The sequence below is a fragment of the Haliaeetus albicilla genome, chromosome 2, assembly GCF_947461875.1.
Source record: "Haliaeetus albicilla chromosome 2, bHalAlb1.1, whole genome shotgun sequence".
Classification (NCBI taxonomy): domain Eukaryota; kingdom Metazoa; phylum Chordata; class Aves; order Accipitriformes; family Accipitridae; genus Haliaeetus; species Haliaeetus albicilla.
The window spans coordinates 12,828,988-12,851,783 of record NC_091484.1 but is presented as its reverse complement, the minus strand read 5'-3'; the positions used below and the strand labels follow the sequence as shown (position 1 = coordinate 12,851,783).

At 55.3% G+C, this 22,796-nt stretch overlaps 1 protein-coding gene across 4 annotated transcripts in view; it reads left to right on the top strand.

The window, feature by feature from the left end:
* Positions 1-1,551: 1,551 nt before the first annotated feature.
* The window catches only part of PLCG1 (phospholipase C gamma 1), a 50,331-nt gene continuing 29,086 nt past the window's right edge, over positions 1,552-22,796 (top strand). For all 4 annotated transcript variants that reach the window (XM_069806895.1, XM_069806879.1, XM_069806885.1 and 1 more), the window contains exon 1: positions 1,552-1,855. In XM_069806895.1, the coding sequence (XP_069662996.1) occupies positions 1,654-1,855 (202 nt within the window). In that variant the 5' untranslated portion in view covers positions 1,552-1,653. The remainder of the gene's footprint in view (positions 1,856-22,796) is intronic.

The following is a 22,796-nucleotide window of genomic DNA, read 5'->3' as shown; positions in this document are numbered from 1 at the left end:
TGGGCACCTTGCTTAGCAAACGATGCCCCTTCCAGACCCACCCTGGAGCTGGAGGGTGAAATAAAGGCTGCTCGGCTGCATGCTGCCTCGCCATGGGCCTGCAAAGCGACGTGTGTATGTATGTGTGTGTATATATTGTATATGTATGCGTATATACGTATATCTATGTGTTTATATATTGGGGAACATCCCCTCCAACCTCTCCCTTTCACTGCTCTCCTGCAGCGGGGCCGTGCTCACCCTTGGGCAGCCCAGCCCCTGGCCAGCATCGCCTGCCGTTGTGGGTGATGCACCCGCCACCGCACCTCGGTGTTTGCACCGGACCCCGGACACTGTCCCCAGCGCAGGGCAGCCTGAGCGCCCAGCCCGCCCCGGGGTGCCCCGATGGGGGGGAGGGCACGGGGAGGAAAGGCAGCAGTGCAGAAAGGGAAATCGCAGGCTTTAACCTCATGAATGGAGCAAACCGCCCTGAAACACTTACTAATTCCCTGGCTTATCCCCTGGCTAACCCTGCTTTTGTGTGGTCTCCCGCCAGGGCCGGAGCGGGGCTGGAGGAGCCTCCTGGGACCCCCGGCTCCCTACACCCCCTCCCCGGGGACAGGACGCTGCCGGCCGCCCTGCAAACCCCGGCCCGCTTTCCCCGCCGGCGCAGGTCCGGCCGTGATGGACGGGGAGGGAAGCTGCGGCAGCCGCAGGCCCGGCTCCGGCGAGGAGCCCCGCCACGGTGCCAGCGGCAGCCGGGCGGAGGGGACCGTCCCCAGGAAAAGCCACCCCGCTTGGCCCGTCCCAGGGCGGCGGGGCTGGGGATGTCCCCGGGAGAAGAGCGGCTCCCGGGGACAGCCGCCAGCCCGGCCCGTGCCCCGCTCACGCCCGTGTCCCTGCGTGTGCCCGCTCGCCCCGCACAGCCCCCACGGCGGACACGAGGCGGGGGGCAGTGGCGGGAGGCTCGGGGGGGGGAGCCTGTGCGCCGGGGTGACGGCCCACGGGATGCGGCGCCGGGGGACGCAGCGCCCCCGGGCCCCCCCACCCGTGCCACGCCGCGGGGTGTGTCGCACACCCAGGACCCCACGCAAACTCTGCTGCGGGGTCTGCCGGGGCCCCGTGCTGTCCTGTGCTGCGGGGTGCGTGGCACGCCGGCCACCTATGCGTGCCGTGCCCGCCTAGCTGCGGGGTGTGCAGCACGGAGACCCCCACAGGCGCTGCGGGATGCCCGCCGCCGCACCCACCCCCCACAGCGCTGCACCGCGCCAGGGGTCACCCCCCCCCCCCACGCGTGTCACGCCGCGGGGGTGCGCGCAGCACCCCGAGACCCCACAAGGCGGCAGAGCGCCAGCTGCGCGCCCCTCCCCATCACCCGGGCCGGGGGTGCCGGGGGGTGTCGGGGGGGGCAGTGCGCACCCCCCAGGCGGGCCCCAGCGTCTCCCCCGCCCGTCCCACCGCGAGGGGCCGCGCCCCGCCCCGCGCCGCCGCCCCCCTCCCTTCCCTCCTCCTCGTCCTCCTCCTCCTTCCTCGCTCCTCCTCCTCCTCCTTCCCCCCCTCCCCGCAGCCGGCGGCGGGCGGGCGGGCATGGGGCGCGGCGGGCGGCGCTGAGCGCGGCGGCGGCGGCGGCGGCGGCGCTCCGGGCGCTCCCGCTCCCCTTTGTTCGCGGCGCTGATGGCGGCCGGGCCGGGCAGCGGCCCCGGGGCGCCCAGCGAGGCGGAGGCAGCGCACCTCTGCCGCAGCCTGGAGGTGGGCACCGTCATGACCCTCTTCTACTCTAAAAAGTCGCAGCGACCCGAACGGAAAACTTTCCAGGTGAAGCTGGAGACGCGGCAGGTCACCTGGAGCCGCGGCTCCGAGAAGATCGAGGGAGCCGGTGAGTGCCGGGGAGGGGGGCGGCGGTACGGGGACGGCCGGGAAACCCGGGCAGGAAGGGGAGGAAAAGGGCTCCGGATCCCTCGGGGCGATGGGTGCGGGGCGGCCCCGGCCGGAGCCGTCCCGGGGAGCCGCCGTTCGCCGGCTCGGAGAGCGGCGCGAGCCTCGGTGGGGAGGAGGAAGGTGTAAAAAAAAATATATATATATAAAAAAATAAATAAACCCCAGCCTCTCTGGGCCCGGCGTCAGCTCGGGGTGGCGGAGAAGGGGTCAGGTTTCCCTGGCCGGGGCCGCCTCCGGCCGCACGGTAACCGGCTGCGGCGGGGGATGCGCGGGCCGGGTACCGCCATGGCCGCCCCCACCCCCAGCGCCGCCTCCCAACTTTCGGCATCCCTCTTCGGCATCAAACTTCCCCTGGGACAAACTAGGTGCCTTTTCCCGGGCGGTACCTTGGCTAACAGCACCTAAAAGCCGTAGGGAGCCTCAAAAGGAGGCAGCATTAGTTTGAGCCCTTTGGGGGTTGCGTCTCGGAGCAACAGATGAGAAGAAAGGGCAAAAAGCAGAAAAAGCAACCCAAAATATTGCGCTGTAAGCCCCCGCTCTTCCCTTGTCCCCTTTGCGCATCTGCCCAAGGACGATGGCACAGGGTCAGGTGGAGCACGGTCAGCGTAGGGCCGGGTCCTGCACACCCTCTTTGCAGCGGTGGGTGCAGTTACGGGCAGAGCAGCCCGCTGGCTTCGGTTTCCCGCGCGTGATGTGGACTTCTAGCACGAGGAGGGCAGGGGAAAAGATGCGTAAGAAATGTGAGTGGAAAACCACAAAGATGGGTGGGAAGGGGGAGAGGGTAGGGAGGCCCCGCACTGGGAAACTTTTAACCTCGGCGTTGGTTTCCTAGGTTACTGCTGTTTCTCTTAAATTACCTTTCCCGCCCCCACGCACACCAGCACGAGGACAGTGTCTCTGCTCGATGCTGGAGGCGAGGAAGAGGGGACACGCACGAAGGCCGATGTGACGTAAGTCCTGGCGCTGGCCTTGGTGCGGCGGCACGTTAGTACCGGCCTTCCCCGCGTTGAGGGGTGCGACTGGGGCGCAGCGAGGCCGTGGAGGGGTTGTCGTCTCTCCTGGCAAGTGCTGCTGGCCCAGGGTGGAAAGGTTGGATGCTTTTAGTATCGCGAAAGGGCTCCGATCAAGAAAGGAGATGGTGATGATGGTCGTGTCTCTGCGGCATGATCGCAGAATGCTGGTGTTTCCAGTTTGGGGCTTTGGTTTGCCTTAAGGCCCTTGGAGTCCTCTAGCTTCTGCCCAGCGGCATCTCTAGGCAGATCTGGAAGGAGCCCTGGGCTCCATTAGCATCACCAAGACGTGAAGCTCCCCTCTACCTTTCCCAGGGTAGTTTGTAGGAGCTCTGAGGTGGTGGGAAAGGGAGGAGAGGCAGCCCTGGGTTCAAGTTGTTCTTAAACTAAGGCAAAGCGCCTATCTGTTTCGCTGGTGAGGTGCTGGCTTCTGGCAGTGTCTACAGACCATGTGGGTCCATGGCCCATAGTGGGACGGAGGTCCCCACCGATGTCTATGCGGGCGACTGTTCCTGTGGGCAGACCTAAGCATGTGCTGCAGCTCTTGTAAGGCTGGGACCTTAACTTCAGGGAAATTTAGAGAACTTTAACTTCTGTACCAGAATTGTGGTAGTAATGATGATGATAATGTTGTGGCTGCAAGGACTTCTTGTGCTGTGCGGACAGCCAAGAGCAGATCAGTAAAAGCAGAGAACGTGTCCCAGGGACCGAGATGATCAAATTATAAAAATAAGAAAATCTATAGGTTTCTAGCAAAAGAAAAGCAAGAGTTGGGGAACACGGGACAGCCAGTTCCCTCATGTTCCTTTAAATGTCACAGTGGAAAATTATTTGGGGCTCTTCTGCTGCGCCGCAGGTGAGTTGGCTGGCTGGTGGCCATGGGCTCTGGGTTCCCCAGCATGTGCCTCCCCAACGTGTGTGATGTTACTGCAGTGCGTGCAACCCTCCCGAGAGGCAAGATGGGCCATGCTGGAGAGAGAGGATGTGAGCCTGAAGAGCTGCCATATCTTTAGCCCCATCTCTCTGATGCTGGATGCTTTCCCCATGGTCTCCTCTCTGCACCCGAGCATCTCACCCTGTCCTCAGTCCCCTCTTCTGGTGTCACCCGTCACCCTGAGCAGCACCCATTCTCTCGCCCTTCTCCCTTCTCAGGGCTGCGAAGTAGAGCTTTGCTTTAACACTTCCTGGACAGAAGCGTGGGAGCTCCAGGTGGAAATATCTGCTTGTGTACACAAATAGTGACGGCATATCTAAGCAGGCGAGGCAAAGCCATGCGATCAATGGCCAGCAATACTAGATTGTTGGCCAACTTCCCTATTTTTATCTGGATGTGCTTTCTAGGTGGAAAAAGGATGCCTGGGAAAACCCAGGTGTGTGACAGCTCCGCTTCATGTGGCAAATACACTGATGTATTCCTCTTCTGCCTCATCCCCTCCTTGAAGGCCAGCCTTTACTTGCACAGAGTTCACATGGCTGTGGTAGGAACCAGAGGGGGAAGTGATCTGGAGTCAAGCTAATCACTTTCAGTGCAGGGTAATTTTAACCATGAGCAATGGCTGACCCAGTTCTCCCCATGAAGACAAGCCATGCTGGTGTGGGGAGTAGGAGGTTGGGGCTGGCAGGAAGACTGGGGTTTGCTTTTTGTGGTGGTACTGGTTTGGCCCTAACTTGCAATATGAGTGAGGCCATAAGCAGAGGAGAGCAGCCAGCTGTCAGGAGGCGAGATGTTCCATCACGTGGAACGGCATCTCTACCGGACAATATCTGGGGGTCTACAGGTCAAAGACTGCTCTGTTCATGAGTTGGTAATGAATGTTCTTGTATTTCTTGAGATACGGAGACCAGCAAGGAGCTTCAGAACCCCCTGGACAGAAGTTAGTTGCCTAAGTAGGAATGATCCTGGGTTTTTATCCATTTCAGAACAGGTGGGTATCCATAGTATATCACATACGGAGGTCTCGGACTCATGGCACATTTGTATAGATGGCCATGTCTTGGAGAGATATCTGTCTCCATGAACACCACCCTAGCATGGAGGATCTGTGCTTCTTTCTCTGTACCTGGAGGATTTTGCAGAAACGAGATGTGTATTTGTCCCAAGGAGGGGTGGGCAGCGCTGGGTGACCTGACCCTGTTGGGTAGAGCACAGCCCCTGTGGCTGCAGCTCGGGAAGCCTCCTGCTGTGTGGTAGGCAGTGCACGAGGGGACAGAGGCTCAGCTGGCTCTTCTCCAGGTCACCTCAGGCATGTGGGCTAAAGCTGTGGTGTGCTGGGAGGAGAGGGCTTCTGGGCACAGTCGCAGTCATCATTCCTTGGCATGGTGCTGCTCGTTTCAGAGCTTCGACATCACTGTGGGTGGTGTCATGGAGCTGCTGCCTCCCCAGGATCTGTGGGTGCTTGTCAGTACTTCAGATCTTCTCTGAACTCTGGGTGGTTGCAATAGTCAACCAGTTGTTTGCCTTCACCTTCATGAGAAGCTACATTTTGGTGGTGCTTGGCTTTCTGGTGTATGCTGACCTGGAGCTTACTGGGGAGCAGAACCTGAGCAGGCTTCAGGTCACCCCACCGCTGGAGAGGAGCACGCCTGGAGGAAAGTCCAGGGAAACCCCCATCCTCCATGCCTTTGATGCCTCAGCAGCGGTGTGTCGTCAGTCTGACAGCTTCTCCCTGACCGAACGGGTGTGTGGCTGCCAGCTCCAGTGGCCACGCTGCTTGTGCTCAGAGGTGATGGGACATCTTTTATTTCAAGTTACTTACTGAAGCGAGCGGGATCTGAGCTAGGCTCTGGAAGGAGCTTTTGGCACGTAAGGACAAAGCCCTTAGTGTTGAACAGCGCTTTTAACAATGGTGAGATTGGACCGGAGGGATGCTGACTGGGGAGTAGCTTGTGTCTGATGGGTTGGGTGGCATCTCCAGACATGCTATAGATGTAGAGGCAACCAGCCAGCCTTGTTGGCCACTGTCAAACTGCCTAGCCTTGCCTTCGTGCTGCCCGTGAGCTGGGAGGTGTTGGGGTCGTGGTACATTGGTGCTGAAAGGAGGGGGGAGCCCTTGCCGGTGTGACAGCCCTCTTCTTCGTCCCCTTGCTTTGTGACCCTTGTGTAGCTCTTTGTGAGCGTTGCATAAAGAGTGACCTTGTGTGTTAATTGTCAGCGTGTGTGTCCCCCACTCCTCCCCTCCGTGAGCAGCTCTGACTCAGCAGCGGGCAGAGCAGGGGCTCCAGCCAGCTGGGCTCCCAGATGAAGAACCTCTTCTGTTGGAAGGGACCCATCTTCCGCTCTTTGTTAAGCTCTTCAGCTCGCTCCAAAGCGCCGTGGCTCTCGATGAGCAGAATCAGCTGAGGAACGGGGAAGAGAGGGCAAACGTGTCTGTGCGGGAAGCCTTTTGCTTTGAAAAGCGGTCACCTCTTTCTCCTGTACTTTTTCAAAACTGAAACTGCGCAAAGTGCAAGCCTGGTTTGTGCAAAAAAAGGTCTTTTTTTTTTTTGTCTTTTTTTTCTTTTTTTTTTTCAATTAATAGTTTTTATCCAAAAGGGTTTCAGCCAGCTCTAATTACCAATGCCTTGCTTTCTTGCTAATCAACTCTGCAGAGGGCCTGGCTGTTACGATGGGAAGAGCTCTAATAGTTTTCTATTCTTTTTGTTAATCACCCAAAGCAAAGTAGAGCTAATCCCTCGAGTCAGTTGTCTTTTATGCATTTTTTTTATTTTTTTAAACTTCCTGTGTTACGTAATTCTTTTTTTAATATAAAAGGGTCTTGCATTCAAAACTTCACATGCTGGGGGGTTATAGGCCAGCTTCTAATTGATCTGTTTGCCTTGAAACACATCAGAAAATTCAGAGAGTTTGTTCAGAGAGCGAGCTGAAAATTTGGAGCAGATGTTTGTTTTATAGGGGAGAGGGAGGGGGGGGAACACCTCGAAAAAACCCTGGTTGCATTCTTGCTTTCAGTGAAATGAGCTCAGTCCCGTGGAGGTGGAGAAAAGCCATCGCCTATGCAAAAGAAAAGGCAGGAACTGTAAAATATGAGTACAAAGTGACTCTGAAGAGTGGCTTGTACTCGCCTCATCCTTTCCAACTACCTGCCTCTTTTGTTAGTCCACTGAGGCATGGCTTTTTTTTTTCTTTTGAGGCCATCTGAATAAGCTGAGGGGCTTGGAGCTCTTGAGAAGTGAGCAAGCCAGAAATGGATTTCAAAGATAAACAAACTTCAGAGTTGGATCTTCTGGGGGTGCAGGGTGGCTCCTGCAGCGGCAGGTCCCCCTCCTGCTCCACCACCCCATAGGAGCAGGATGCGTTCCCTCGCAGCGGGCGAGGGCTGGGAGGGTGGGAGCTCGCTCCTGAGGTGCCTTGGAAGGTGAGAGCATGGCTTGTGACAGTCGTAATGGTTAAAACTTCCCCTGCTGAAGCTCCGCTGTGGGAGTTTCCTTGAGTGAAGGGTTTTTTGTGTCATTACCAGTCCCCTTCCTGCTTGCTAGGATATTTGTGTTAAACTGGGGAAAGCAAACAAGCTCTATTCTGCCTTCACCTCCAAACTGAAACAGCTTCTTTCCCTCGCTTTACATCCCTTTGTCATCTCTGTTCTCTTCTCAGCAGCATCTTCCAGGAGGAGTGGGTTAGAAGACCTCAATGTCTTCTAAGACCCGTCATAAATTACCTCCTCCCTCGGCATCTCAAAAGCTTCTCTGCAACCAAGAGAGCAGCTAGAGGTTAGCTAGCTGGGAGACCTGTGCTCCACTGTGGTACCTGCACCCATATTGTCCATCCATCTGGTTCCTTTGTTTGCCACGTAGAAGGTATTGGCTTACGAGTTTTAAGCCCACTAATTTAAACATACTGGAGAGGTTTTGTGTAGTGTCGGACCGATTACTTCTCACCTACACTGAGGGCCTGAGCGCTCCAGGTTTTTCAGGGCAGAAGCGATGCGGCTTGGCTTTCTCCCTGCCTGCAGGCAGCCGTGTTGGCTGGACACCATCTGTGGTGAGAGGAACATCTGAGTAAGCTGGATCTGAACATCTGGCTTTGCAAAGGAGCACCTCACATGCTCGCTGCCGTCACCTCCCATCTCCGGGGGCAGCTTTTTCATGGGATTTCATACAGGACTTTTAACCCATCTCCGAGCTGAGCCAGCAGTCACCCAACCCAATCTGTGATCTTTTTACTGCTCTTTGTTTTAGCTCCCTTGCCTGCACAGCGGGGGTAGTCATTCTTATCGGTGAAGCGTTTGCTCAGCTCCATTATCTAATCACAGTGGCGTGCACTGCGAACATCCCGAAGATGTGCCGGCTGTTAGCGATGCCCGTTGCCTGGCCCTGGGCGAAGCAGGCGTGTGACCTTCTGCATATCTTGCAGATTGCAGATGGAGGCTCACCTGCAGTCTCAGCAGGAGTCTGGGGGGGAGTCGATGCTAAAGTCCCCATCCCTGAGCAGTGCTAAGGTCCCCATCCCCAAGTGTTGCGTGCGGTAGAGCAGGCTTGACCATCAAGTTGCCCCAGGGGTGCAGGCTTCATTTAGTTTTTGTGATGCTGGGAACTCAGGCACTGCTCTTTGGCTGGGGCCTTCCCCTCCAGAGAGTGCTGGGACTGTTGTGTCCCTTGGGAAGTGACCCAAGTGACACCACTGCACTGTGATGGGCAGTCTGGCCAGGATGTAAAATTTGCCAACGATTGGGATGGAGCAGGAGCTCTGTGAGTGCAAGTGCTCGGTTGAGAATGCCTTTCAGTTTTGGCTACATCACACAAGCTTCTGCTTGTGTCCTGCCCTGACCAGCTGCAGCAGCTCAGCCCATGGATAGTAACTTCTGAAGCTGCTGGAAGTGGAGCACATTTGATTGTGTGTCCATCTCCTCTGTCTCTGCCAAAGTGGGATCCTGCTGGGGTCAGCGTTGCAAACAGTTTGCACTGAGCATCTCATCCAGGCCATGAAACTGGCTGGCAGGAGCTGTGAGACTTCTTCCAGATCAGCCTGCTGTCGAGCATGGTGATTGCCAGTCCTGCATGGCTGTAGAAATGCAGCAGGACCACACCGTTGGTGGGCCATAGTTACTTAGATGAAGGGGTCAACGGTGATAGTCTCTGCTTAATGGCAGGTCAGCCAAAAGCTGGGCTGGTGGTTTGGGTTTGGAGGTGTGTGACAGTGCTTCTCAGAGCCAGGTGGCCTGGCTGGGGCTGCAGCGAGCCCCTTGTGCTGTGACCCCATTCCCAAACTGTTGCAGGTTCGGTAGGACCTGGTGTAAAGCACAGGATGAAGGAAGGGTGCAGGGAGTCCAGGAAGAGCTCGCAGCATGTGGTGAGGAGGTGTGGGGCTTCGATCACAAAACCCCTCTGCAGCTCTGAGTTTAAACTGCCGGCTGAACGTTGTTATGCAATAAAAGGAAATGTCTGAAGTCAGTGGAGAAGACTTTTTCTTTTCTAGTGTGCTCTGAGGTTTAAGGGCAGTAGAAGTCAGAAATCAGTGAGGCTTTAAATTTTGAAGTCGTTACGATGCTTTTGAAAAGTTACTCCCCACATCCTCCCTTCTTCCCCTTGGCCAAACAAGCTTGGAGAGCAGATGGTGGACGATGACGCTGAAATAGAGCGACTGGAAGCATGCCTATCTAGGGAAGGGTAAAAGAAGCAACGTTAGTGTGTTCAACAGATACCTGCAGCTGTATGGAAAAAATGGTTTGGTATCTGACAGCCAGGGATGCTCACAGAAAGCTGCGACTGTCCCAGCAAACACGTACCTGTGAGGCTTGTCGGCTCACTTGGTCGTGGTGTTTGCTGCTGCTGGAGCTCTCCTGCCAATATCACGTATGGGATCAGTTTAATATCTAGCACATCCTCTGTGCAATGACTGTATCCTGCCGTGCACGGGGGTGGGTGATCTCATGGCTTTTCCTCCGCTCCGACGTCCCTGCTCATCTGTTCCACCGAGCATGATTTCTCTGCCGGAGGTGTTACATCAGGCAGCAGTGGGAGGGTGTCTCCCAGACCTGGGAGAGCCCTCAGGAGGGGGACACGGTGACAACGGCCGTTTCTGAAGGGACTCTGCAGTGCGGGGGAAAACTTTCCTTTGAAATGGTTTTAATCTTTTAAGTTTTGAGGATTTTTGTTGCACAAAGAGCTGTTTTACGTGGGAAAAGCTTTTTGACATTGATTCAAATGAGAAACTTCCTCATTTCTGAGAATTTTCTGCCTTTCTGAAGATCCCCCAGTACTTGTTGCTGCTGGCAGGGCTGTCTGCTTCTGCCCAACGGCTGTGCTGGGCTCGTCCCTCCTGTCTCAGCTCTCCTTATCTCTGGGCACCTTGCTGCCTCTTAATATATCCCCGTCACATATCAAACACCTTGATATATCAGATGGCAGGAAGACATATGATTGTGGAGCACTGTGAGCACCCAAAAGGCCAAGGGCTGTCGTCTCTAGCAGAAGCTGGCAACTCTAAATCTGTAGAAGTCAGCAGAGCTTTACGATGCTGACAGCCCATACTCTGAAAGTCTCTGTGATTTTCAAACTGCTTTTCAGCTTCATCTCTGCTGCCTGTGTGGTCTGGTGGCTCTTCAGCTCGATTTGGAGCTGGGGGTGTAGAATTGGGCTGGCTGGAGAGCTGTGGAAAGCCTTCCAGAATCTGGAACAGACCTCTCCCTTGCTTTCCTCTGCAGCTCCTACCTTCTGTTTGCAAACACTTGTGGTTCTGAGGTTTTGGTCAATCCTGTCTTCTTGTGCTGTTAATACGGTGCCCCAAGGCACACCTGGCGACCCGCAGGCAGGCAAACCCACATTGTTGTTTTAAAATTGGCCCGGCGAAGGTCGGGGTCCAGCACGTGAGCTTCCGTGAATGGGATGCTTTGCTGAGCTGACTTTGTCCGCTGGCCTTGAGGATGAAATGGCTAACAGCCACAGCAGAAGGGGCAGGACTGTGCCTTACGGGTTGTTTTTATTCCCCAACCCATTACAAATGCATTTATTTTCTTTTTCTTTTTTTTTTTTTTTCCCTGCCTTGACACGTGAAATCATCACGCCCAGAGCTCTGCTGCCTCGTGTTTGCAGCTCAGCCTCTCTGCTCACCCCCGTACGAGGGTGCGTGCAGGACTGCTGCCTTCCCACAGATGTGGTCACTGCTGCCTTTCCACCCGTGGCCCTTGGGGGAGTGACCCACAGGGTGAAATGTCCTCAGGGATAGAGGCTGCCTTGGATTGCCTTTTCCCTCTAACTTCAAAATCCATCACCGAGGAGTTGGATGCACGGTCACCATGCTGCGGTCCATCCCACTGCGCTGCTGGGATCACGGCATCTGGAGGGATGGGTGCAGAAGGGCCACTGCGCTCTCGCTGGCATACAGCGATGCTGTGGCTGCTCTGCTGCCTCCTGACACCGTGAGCTGCTCTGTCTCTGCTGGGGCTTCCCTGACTTGCACCTTGCTCCTCTCCTAGCAGGCTTGTGCTGTGCGGGGCCGCATCCTGCTCCATTTGAGCATCTATCTGTACTAGGGCTGGACAGGCCAGCATTGAAAATCATCGCTGAGAGGGAACGTCAAGGAAGGCTGTCCCGGCAGGCTGTGTGCCCCGCGGGGACGCTGAGTAGAGCAGCTGCTTGAGAGTCTTTTTCCTGTTTACTTGCTCCCAGAAGTGCCGGGTGATGTTATGATTAAATGACAACCCTCCTGCATGTGCCGGTGCATCTTTCATCCATCCCTCCTCCTCACCCTCTCCCGCGGGTGTCTCCACACATGCGGTCCCCAGCCTGTAAGCCAGGTCAGATAACTGGGGTGGCTGTGGGCAGGGGCTCAGCAGTGTCAGGAGCACAGGATGTCCCAGAGGACTTTAACCCCCTTGGCATCCTGCCCTGTAAATCTGCACCCCATAAATCTGCTTTCCAGCTGGTGGAGAGGTGGGGTAGGGGTTGGCTTGGTTTGTTTGCCGAGCGTTCAGGCACTGCCTGACGTGGTCCTTCTCAGCGCGAGTGAAGGGCAAGGCTCTTGTGCTTCTGGGCTGCACCAGAGCAGAAGCAGAGAGCCTGCTGCCTCGTCTCTCCAAGCTGCCATGCTTTGGTACCCCTGCTCACACGTTATGGTACCTCTGCGAGCGCCTGTCCTGCAGGCATCACTCATCCACCTCTGGTTCCTCTGGCCAAGATCCTGGGGTATTTTGGATACCACCCCCTCCTTCGAGCCTGCAGTCCTTGTCCTGCCAATCCTTGCCAGCTCGCAGGCCTCTTCAACTTCAGAGGACCAAAAAGCTGTCCCAGGTCCCAGAGCAGACCCTGAGTGGTGCTGGGCTCCCCAGGCTTGCTGGGCAGCAGGGAGTTGGCTCTGCTGGGACACAACTTGGCTCTAAGTCTCAGCAAAGCAGCAGAAATGGTTTTATCTTTTGGGTTTTTTTCCTCTAGTATGTCATTTAATGCCTTGTGTCAGCCTGGTCTTGCTGCTGGTTGGAGTATGGTCCTTGTAATCCCCAACAGCTCAGGCTCTGGGCCTGTTATGAAAAGGCCTAGAGATAAGAGCATGAAATTTTGGAGCATTGGCACATGAGGTTTTGTATGAACCATGGAGCAGGTCGGTGTGCAAGCAGGAGGAGGTCTCAAGTTCTGAGGACCAAACAAATCCTGGGTAAGGTCATTAAGGAAAAAACAAAGGAAAAAGTGGTAGAGGAGCCTGGTGTGAAGACCATCACCAAGAGCTCCTGCTTCTCCCACGTAAACTGAAGATAATGTCTCCTGCTAGGGCAGTGCGTGGCTTAAGTAGTATCTGCTCAGTGCCTGGGGAACTTCGGTTGGATGATGCTGTAAGAAGATGCCATTGACTGGTTATCAACCATACACTTGCCTTGGTGATGGAAGGTGAAGCCAGCACCGTCAGTGGTCCTATTGTGGTTAGTGCAGATAGAGCAAAACTGGTGAAAAGGGAAGAGGAGATTCATTGTTGCCATTTTTAACCACTTTGGGACAGAGCAGGTTTGATTTTTCCAGCAGCTGCTCTGGTAACTCCGTCTGCCTCTTTCTCTGGTTCATGGCACGGTGGGTGGAAAGGACTCACGTGGAGAGTCTGAGGAGGAGGTGACACGAGAAAGTGCCTCAGCTACTCCCTGCACTATCGGTGGAGACAGTACAGCCCTCTGGGGCCCCTCCCACAGATAATGGCACACAGGCAGATCTAGGGGAGGGCACACATCTGGAAATCACATCTGTGCTTTAGTGAATACTCAGTCCTTGCTGTCTCAAAAGAGCTTTTGAGTTGAGCATGGCAGGGGGAGAGGTCAGGCTGTTGTGGTGACCTCAAATGGCTCAGCAGCAGATGGGATCTTTATCCTGTTCTTCTCTTCCCAGCTTTACCCTGACACTGAAGAGCTCAAGTCCTGGCAGGGACAGGAACAAGCCATCTCCCTGCTGCCCATTGAATGGCCTGGCCAGCAGTCATCTTTGCTGTTAAATTGCTGTCACGGAAACTTGATTGCATCGGCTGGTGGGATGGGTGAAAACTGAGTCATGGCATCTGAATGTCACCGGCATTTGCTGCCAGTGTGACAGATCTTTTCTGTCCTTCAGTTTTCACTCCTGTACTGTCCTGGGGACAGTGTGTGGTCACTCCTGTCTCCATTTGCTTTGTGGTGGGGCATTACTCCCCAGGCATGAAAGAAGCAAGAAGGCATCTATGTTGGGTGCAGAAATCCCCAAAGACTTCCAAGGAGAGCTTACTGCTGTTGGACACCCAGGTCCCCAGATCCACCTCTGCCAGGGCTTGCTCATCGTCCCTGCCAAGCTCCCGGCTGTCAGGCTGTAAGCTGGTAAGCTGTGCCTTCGACTGCCTTGTGCACTCAGGAACCTCTGGATTGCCATGTCTGCCCTTCTTTCTTGCTTGTTTTTTGCCAATCTGCTTGGTCCCATCCGCTTCCCCACTCAGGCAGTGCTGGCAGTGAGTAGGAGTCCTCCAGCTGGCTGAGAGTCCGGGGACTTCAGTGACCCTGTAATCTCAAGGAGAGGGATGTGGGGAAGTTGCACAGAAGTGCTCCCTGTTGGGCCCTTTGACAGGAGATACCTGCCCAGGGAGCAGCTTCCTTGAGCGTCTCACCCCCTTCCATGCCGAGACACAGGGCTGTGTTGGGTGCCCCCATCGATCCATCCCTGCCCTCTGCAGTACCTCTCAGATCTCCTTACTGCTGCGCATCTGCCTGGGAGGGAGGGAGAGCGGGAGAGGCAGGCTGGAGGAGCTGTGCTCGCAGACCTTCAGCTTCCCCCATCCTCCCACCGCTTTATTATGCTTCTGTAAGGTCATTACATTTCTCGCTCAGGCAGGGCTGAGGGGGATGGAGCCCTTGATGCCACGCAGGAAAAAGGTCACCTTGGGGGTGGCTTACAGAGCCATCCCTAGGCAGACTGTCTGTCCAGAAGCACCGGTGCTGAGCTTCCCCTTTCCATTTGAGTCAGTGGAAGCTTGAGCCTCTCAAACAGACCAGGCTGATGACTTAAGGGTAGCTCCGTTGGCTGCCGCCAGCCTTAATTCATCTGGGGAAGGGACACCGACTTCTTCAGAGCAGCATCTGTGCAAGCAGAAACCGGGGCTTTACCCTAGTGGGAGTAGCTCTGCTTGTAGTTGGGGTGGAAATGTGTTCCCATGTCCTGTGTAGTGAAGGTGCAATAAGTCCAGGGCTGTCATGGGTGCCAGCCTTGCAGATTAGAGTAGATATGACCAGCAGCCCTGGGTGCCCAGCCTGGGGTTTGGTAGAATCCAGAAATCCTGGTACAAAACCCTACAACTTCACACAGACAAAATTTCCGTGGAGGACAAGAGGGAGCACCGAAGCCTCCCTGGAGAGGGATCGCTGGGGCTCTCGCCTGGTGTTTGCCATCTAGTTGCCTGTCTCCCCACCACTACCCTCACAGGGCTACGCTGTAGGGACAGGGTGAGGTGTCATTCCCTCCCTTGGGATTGCTGGTGTCCAGCAAGGGGAATGTTTGTGCTTCCCAGACCCAGTGCTGTGCTGGGTGAATTCTGCATCATGAACTGTGACTCTGCTTTCATACTTTGCAGACTATTCATGCTGCTTGGAGTTCACCCCTCCTCATAGCAGCTGTCCTAAAGTTGGGTGCCCGCGCCCTACTGTAGACAGATAAGATAACCTCTAAGAGAGACCCCAAACTGCAAAGTGTTGGATGGTAGGAGGGTATCTGGGGGGAGATATCAAATGGGCTCGCTCTGTTCTTCACTATTCCCGCAGTGTTCCCTGCTGGCCACCCCAGAGAAGAGGCATGGGCCAGATGTGCTCTCTCCAGTTGTTGTGGAAGAGATGTGTCTTCTAAGAAGTTTCTTCCCACCTACCTTGTATGCTTGTGTAGGGTTGGACTGAAATGCCCATCCCTCCTTGGGCTGTGAAGGGAGCCCCAGTGACCAGCTTGTAATGGGATGCTCCATTTCCACTGACTTGGGTGAAAGCTTGGTGGGGACTGGGAGAGTCAGCGGGAGCATAGCATCCCATACAAGAAGTTCATCTGCTCAGGGAGGAGAGCCTGGCTGCAGGACTGGGCCAACACTTCCTTTTTGCATCCAGCAAGCCCCCCGTGTGCCCTGCAAACACGCCTGCCAAAGGCCCTGCTGGCATCAAAACAGCCTGAGGGGAGACAGCAGCCGGGAGAGTGGAGAGCTGGTCCCTCTGGGAGGGTGGGTCCCTGTAATAACCCTGCTAATTAACTGCTGGCCATTAGCTGATATTGGGTAGGAGACATCCCCCAATGCATCCTGCCCCATTTCTCCCAAGCCTCTCTTCCTCCCTCTCCCTGTTGGAGAGGTGTTAGCTGTGGGTGCCCGGAGGCAGGGCTGCTCGTGGGATGTAGAAGGATTTCGGGACTGGGGGACTCCTGGTGCTTCTTCAGAGGCTTAGGCGGTGACTGCAACAAGTGACAGTATCTCAGCATCAGTGTCCCACCCCTGCTCTTTTGCTTTACCTGCTGTTGTGGTTTCTTGTCTGGCTCTGGGATGGACATACCGGTGTGGCATTTGTAGCAGGTGCTCTGGGCTCATGTGGGCTCTGGGCTCTGGGCTCCCCCGGTGACATGCTCTCTCTGTCCCCACAGCTCCAGGGGTACAACCAAGGGGGCTGTGCAGCGGAGGCTGGGGAATGAGCTGGAGTGCTTTGCCCAAGGTCATGCAGCCCACCTGGGGTAGAGGTGGGTCCAGTGCCACCTTCTCAGCTGCGGTGGTGACAGATGCGGTGGCAGTGCTGGCAGGGAGGTGGCTCAGGCCAGCTGGGTCTGAGTGTGAAGTTGTCCCTGGGACGCTGAGACCAGCAGGGTGGAAACTGCCAGCCTTTACGTCCCCCGGCTGGGCTGGGCTGTGGGCAGAGGCTGTGAGATAACAGCATCCTGCTTCACTCACTTGGGGGATCAGCTTTGGTTTTTTAACTTACGTTTTCTTGCAGCTGAGAGTAAGCGGGAGAGATGTGCTGACGATACAGGACAGGCAGCTGCCAGCCTACGGCTATCTCTGCTTCTAGCACTGGGAGGGTGTTCGTGAGCTCTTGAAGGCCACCTGTGTGAGGCTAAAGCTGGTGGAGCAGCAGGGTCTGGGTCAGCCTGGGGAGAAGCCCACAGTGCCCTGTAGGAGCAGGGTGACGTCTGGGCAGAACCTTTGCCTCTCTGCTCCAGCCCGTAGCGTGGGTGGGTGGGATGGAGGAGGGAAGGGCGGTTCCTCGCATCCTCTCCTCTGACCCGCAGAGTGATGCAGCTGCGTAGCATCTCCTAATCTCCCTGCGCATCTCCTCTAGTTTCCTCTGCAGTTGATAAGGATTTGGGGGGGGGGACAGGGGAGGGAGGAACTGGAGCTCAGAAGCCGCAGGACACGTGGCCCAGGGGTGCAGCGGAGGCAGCGGCAGCCGGAGGCACGGGCAGGAAACACCGGTGCCCACACAGCAGCTGCGCAAAGCAGCCGGCGCGTCCCTGCGTGCCCTGCGTGGGCTGCCCGGTGTGCGCTGCCGGCACCTGGGCAGAGGTGTTGGCTCCCAGGGCGGCATTTAAGCTCTCTGCCAAACCCTCCTGCTCGACGCTGATTGACGGAGATCGTTGAGAGGTGAGCCAGGATCTGAGCTGGGATCCAGGCTAGTCCCAGTCATCCTGGCTAAGGGGAGCTCCCTGTTGTCCCATCTCCAGCCCACTGAGCTATTTTTTTTTCCCAGCATCTTCCCTCCCAAGGTGCTTTCTGGTGCAGTTGTTGCTGCTTCTGGGGTAGAGCTAATGTAACAGTTGCTTCATAGCAAAATGCAGTGGCTCAGAGCAAAAATTGCTGTTTGCTGATACAGGTAGCAGTTGAGATGAAGCAATTTGCTGGAGCAACCCGAGACACAACTGAGCTGAGTCTGGAGGGGAAAATAGCTTTACCTGCATCTTTTCCTGAGGCAGGAGAGGTACCTGCATGTTGCAGCAACAAGAGCAGTAGGACCCGATGGTCCCCTGAGCGCTAGGGTGGCTGTGTCCCTCCCTGGGACAGTAGTTAAAAGGGCAGCATGGCCAGTTTTAGTTCACAGAGGATGAGGGATTCACTGGGGCACAGGGCACTGCTGGTTTGGTGTTTATGTTGGCCTCTACGGATGCCTCAGCCTCCTGCCCTCCAAAAAATTAGTAAGGTCAAATTAGAGGCCTCAGCTGGTTTCTTGTTGTCCTGTCTGGATGGATAAGCCATCTGTTAATGGCATGGGATTGTCCTTCGGAAACCTGATAGCTGATGCACAGCAATGCTGATGGCAGGCGCAGCAGTGAGCATGGCTGGGAGGAGGATGCAGTAACCTCATCGCTGCGTCTCTGTGCAGAGATATTTAATTCACCATTACACTGTCTGCCTTAGTCTCCTCTATTAAGGGAAGCTTGTGCGGTTGAGAGGTTGAGCTATCATCACTCTGAAAACCTATACTAATGAGAGACTCACAGCTTTTCCCTCTGAAATATGTTTTTAATAGGTTGGGGTTACTACTTTGCTTCTTGCGGAGGGGATATAAAGTGGAGGACCCCACTTTTTTGCATTATTATGAATGCAGTGTGCCTTTTGTAAGAGCCGCCTTAATTTTTGCAGTCCAGCCAAATTCAAGCTCAGATAGTTACTGTCTGTCTGATTCCTCCAGCATCCCCGATGGACGCAGGGATGGATCCATGCGTGGACGAAAGCCGGGCTCGCCCGGAGCTTTGCAGGCAGAAGGGGCTTGATAAACAGTAAAGGGCAGGCAACGGGGCTCCAGACTGCGAGGTGCTGAAGGCTCTGGCCCCTGTCCAGCAAAGCACTTAGCACACGCTTGACTGTTCCCCTGAAATCATTGGGGATTTTTGGTTGGATTTTTTTTTTTTTTTTTTTTTTTCCTGAGCGGTGTTGGGTTGCAGTCAGCAAATCCGAAGCATTGAGTGGGTGCGGAGCAGCCCCGGGCTGGGCAGGATTGCTCGTGGAGTGATAAACCAGCTGGTGAACACCAGCACGAGAAGGTTGGCTGCGGTCCTCCTCCAGACTCCTGCAGCTCCTGATATCTAGTGCTGGCCTGAATGTCCATTTCAGGGGGCTTCCACTGAAATGTTAAGAGGGAGATGGCGCTACTTTATTCTCCGTGCTGTTGCATAATAGATTTCTCTTATTTTTACCCACATGCGCATATATAAGTTGTGTCTTTTTTTTCTTCTTTCTGCCTCGGTAGCTTTTCCCTGGGGGCCTGACTGGCCAGCGCCCCTTGCAGTGATGGGAAAGCTGGGGATGACCACAGGATTGTGCTCAGTGGGATCCACAATGTTAAATAGCAGGAAGGCTTTTTTTTTTTTTTTTTTAAACTCTTTTCCGTTGCCAGAGTGAGTAGCCTGGAGGCTTTGCTGCTGCTCCGGGGCAGGATCAGTCTGTGTCAGCCAGCTAAGGTCGAGCTGGGCTGGGAGTGACCATGTGGCTGTCACTGCACCGTTTGTCCCCAAGGAGACACGCTGCACCGAGTGATGCTTGTTGAGGCAGTTTTATTAGAGGCTGTCCCTGATAAATCCATCCTGGAAGGTAATCTGGGCTAAACACTCTTTTTGTCAGCTTTTTTTTTTTTTGTTTAATTTAATCAGTTTTACATCTTTCCAAAAATCCTGTGGAGGTGGAGATTTTGCAATCCTTGGAGCCCGTTCCAGGGTGTCTTTATCCTTACACGTTACAACACCCTATCCATCAGCGGTTAAACGAGGCTTGGATGAAGTTTCGGTTTTAAATGACTTTAAGGGTGGATCTGGTTTTCATGTAACCAGAGGGTAATTTGGGGTTTTGTTTTGTTTTTTTTTTTCTTAAATGGTGCGGGGGGTGGATCTGGGGTCAGCTTTTTCTTTCTGATGCAACCCACTCCTGCTGAAGGGAAGGCTCTTTGCCCAGAAATGTGACCATGTCTTTTTTTTTTTTTTTTAAGTGCTGGGAAAGTGGAGGGCCAGACCTTTCTGCTAGTGGTAGGCTGGGGGGAAGTCTGGGAGGTGTGACGGGCACAACCTGTTTGCACGGCCACAGCACGGCTCAGCTTGCAACGTGGAACCATGTGAGGAGCTTAGAGCATCTCCGGGCTGGATGGGCTTTGCTGCCTCCTTCCCAGAGCCTCTCCTGGCTGCTGCCTGCACGCCCGCCCGGGAGGGCTGGAGGATGGCCAGCGTGCTCCAGGCCTCCCGTCTCATCCGCTGCTCATCTCTCCCTGCTTGCTGCTGGTCCCTGCTCTGAGACATCTCAGCCCTGCCAGACTGCAGCGGGGTGTATGTTCCAGCAGAGAGCTTCCCTCTACCTCCACCATCTCTGTGGCACCAAGTTCTTCCTCCTCTTGCCACTGTCTGCATGGGATGAAGACCAGTTTCTACCTTCTGCAGTGACTGCTCCTTTCCACAGCATGCTCTGGGAGAGGGTAGCTTGGGGAGGAGGAGATGTGGCCCCACCAGACGCTCATCCCCTAGTCTTTGGCCGCATCCCTGGTAGGTCTTTCCCAGCAAGGACCCAAGGTGCAGACCCACGGTGGGACGTGTGGGCTGCTGTCATGGAGCCCACACCACCTCTCCCCTGGGGAGCTTGCTGGTGCTGGGGGTGGTAGAGCGGTGGTTAGACGTCATTTCCAGCGTGCGCTCTGCAGTTCTCCATTCATTGCACTCATAGGGAACCTCTGCTGCGCTTCCAGCTTGCCTCCACTCGTCTGCCCTCTCCTTTTAAATTTCCAGTCCCTGCTCAAGGCTGGCTGCCAGGTTCCCCTGCCTGCCTGCCTGCCTGCCCGCCTGCCTGCCCTGGGGGGTCCAGGCTCCCCCCACAACCCTCCCTGCAGGTTCGCACAGCCGCAGGGCTCTGCCCGAGTAAACGCAGGCCCTGGCGAGCAGATCCAGGCGTATGGGATCAGCAGCCAACGGCACTTGCTGCAGCAACCGCGATGGGAGCGTGCTGGGGGGGCGATTAAAAGACAAAGGTGGCCCAAGCCTGGGAGGGCAGGGAGGCTGTCGTGGGCGCTGGGTTTCCTGTTTACCCGCAGGAAGGTGGCTGGGGTGTGTGGAGATGGCTGTGTTTGACTTGGGGCTCTTGCACGCTGCAGTGGAAATAGTTACGGGTTGGAGTTCGGTTTATTGTCTGGAATAACGTGCCCGGCCCTGGTGGTGGTGGGGACAGGCGGGAGGATGGGGAGAGTGGCACCCGGGTGTGGGAGAGAGGAGTTAGTGCGAGCCACGGGAGGGCAAGGGGAGATGGGGTTTGTAGGCTCTGCCTCCGTTGCCTGCAGGCCCGCAAGCTGGTCACAAGGTTGCCTGCAGGCTTTCTGCTGGTAGCAAGGCTGAGGTTGAGCAGTGCTCAGCCCAGGCTGCAAAACCCACCCGGAGCAGGTTTTGCACCGCTCAGCTGTGCGCTCCTGCGGCAGCGGGCCCCGGCTGGTGCTGTGCAAAGCTGGGGTTACCCCCAGGAGCTGCAGCAACTGGCGGAGCTGACAAGCAAAATCAGCAAGAGGGAACCCTAGCAAGACCTGAGGTGCAGCAAGACGCCTTCATCTCTCCTTCCCCCGTGCACGGTGGCTCCTGGTCCTGTGCTGGCAGAGGGGTGCTGGAGGGAGGACCTGTGGTGGGAGGGAGGCAGGGGTCGGTGCAGGGAAGCAGCGTTTCAGCACTTGCTTGGTCAGGATGGTGGCATTTGCGCTTGCCGCTCTTCCTGCTAAGAGTCATTTCCTTTCATGCTGCAAGGGGGCCGGGAAGGTATTTGAGTCAGTAGAGACAAGCGGGGTTCGAGAGGCTGATCTGCTGCTCTGCGGCAAGAAGAGAGCTGCACAAACCAAATCCTAAACTGCCTTCTCCCCGGCACATGCAGGCATGTTTGGGAGGATGAGAGAGATGAGCAAGCAGCTGCAAGCATGCGTGGGCTGGAGGTTTTTGCCCTGCTGCCTCCAGGTGCATGGTCCTCACTGAGGCTGCCCTTCACCCTAGGAATTCCCTGCGTGCTTCTGTCTTTGATAAGCACCTCACTTGCTCCAGGGCTCTCCCCATTGCGTGGTGGATTTTAGGTATGCAGTTTGTAACAATAGCTCTGTCTTACTACTTACTAACCCACCGGTTCTCCATGCAGCGAGAGGTGAGTGCAGGGCATAGTTAGCATGCTGCGGCATCCCAAAGTAGAGATGGGATGCTTGCAGCGTGATGCAAAGGAAGGCCATTAAAATTTTGTCACCTTCCTTCAGTAGTTACTGCCTGGTAAACTACTATGAAAACCCAACTGCCAGTTCTTTCCCCACTGTGTTGTCAAGCCCTGCATCCTTCAAAGACGGGATTAGTCTTCAGCCCTGCTGTGCATGTCCTGGATGCAAAGACCTTAACTGTGATACAGGTTTTTAAGGGCTAAAATAACATGCTGTGTCACTAAGGATGTGAGCACATGGGCAGGTTACGGCAGGGCGTGCTAATGTTTGAACTTCTAGCCAGCTTATTTCCAAAGGGTAGGTGATGCCTTTGAAAGTCACACCCTTGCTTATTTTAGGGAGCTTGTCTGTCCTCCCTTTGCAACCCCAGGGAACTGGGTCTGTCTGTGCTCTTGTCCCAAGTTGATGAGCTTTGGAGGGTTATTGCAGTGGTCAGTCTGGATATGTCCCGTGTCAGGCAATGAGCGGGCTGCCATCGTCTCCAGATGCGCACCCATGGTGCTGCACATTGCATCCTGCTGAGAGAGGATCCCACATTCCTCGTGTCAGGTGTACGAGTCCCCCCAAAGTCAAGCCCTACGTCTGGCTTGCCGTGGTGTTCGTTTCAAGTGAGCATCATCTCTCGCGATGCAGTTCAGTGCTTGCTGTCAGCTGCTGCTGTGGGTGAGGAGCAGGTCACATTTCTGTCTAGTTTTAAACTGCAGTAAATTTGAAATGAAAGGTGAGTTGATCCACAGTGAGTGCTGTAAGTGGAGTTTAATTGGGAAGAATTACACACCAGGTTTGCAGTAATCTCCGTCCCGCATTGCTCAGAAGCATCATCTGCTTTGGAAACGTGACTCAGAAATGTTGTTATTTGATTCCCCCGAGCATTTAAGAAACTATTTTTCCAGGAACCAAAGATTCTTGCGTTTGGTGTTTTTTGTTGTGTTTGGGGTTTTTTTTCTTGTTGCTGTTGTTATTTTCTCTTTGGTTTATGGCAATGAGAGTCTTTTCCCAGAATTTCCTCTGGGGAGGGAGGCTGCAAGATGCTCCCTTACCAGCATATCTTCAGGTCCTTCTCCTGGCTTGGCGTTTAATGCTCTGGCATGCTCACAGCTGCCGTTTGCAGAGGCGCACAGCTCCGAGGTAGCTGATTGGAGTTAGCTGCTCCTCTTCTCCATGAGCCACAGCTGAAGCTGCCAGGTTGATGTTGCAGCTGCACCATCAGATTCACCACCCGCATGTGTAGCCAGTCAGGTCTGCCTCCTCGCCAGCCCCAGGCCTGGAT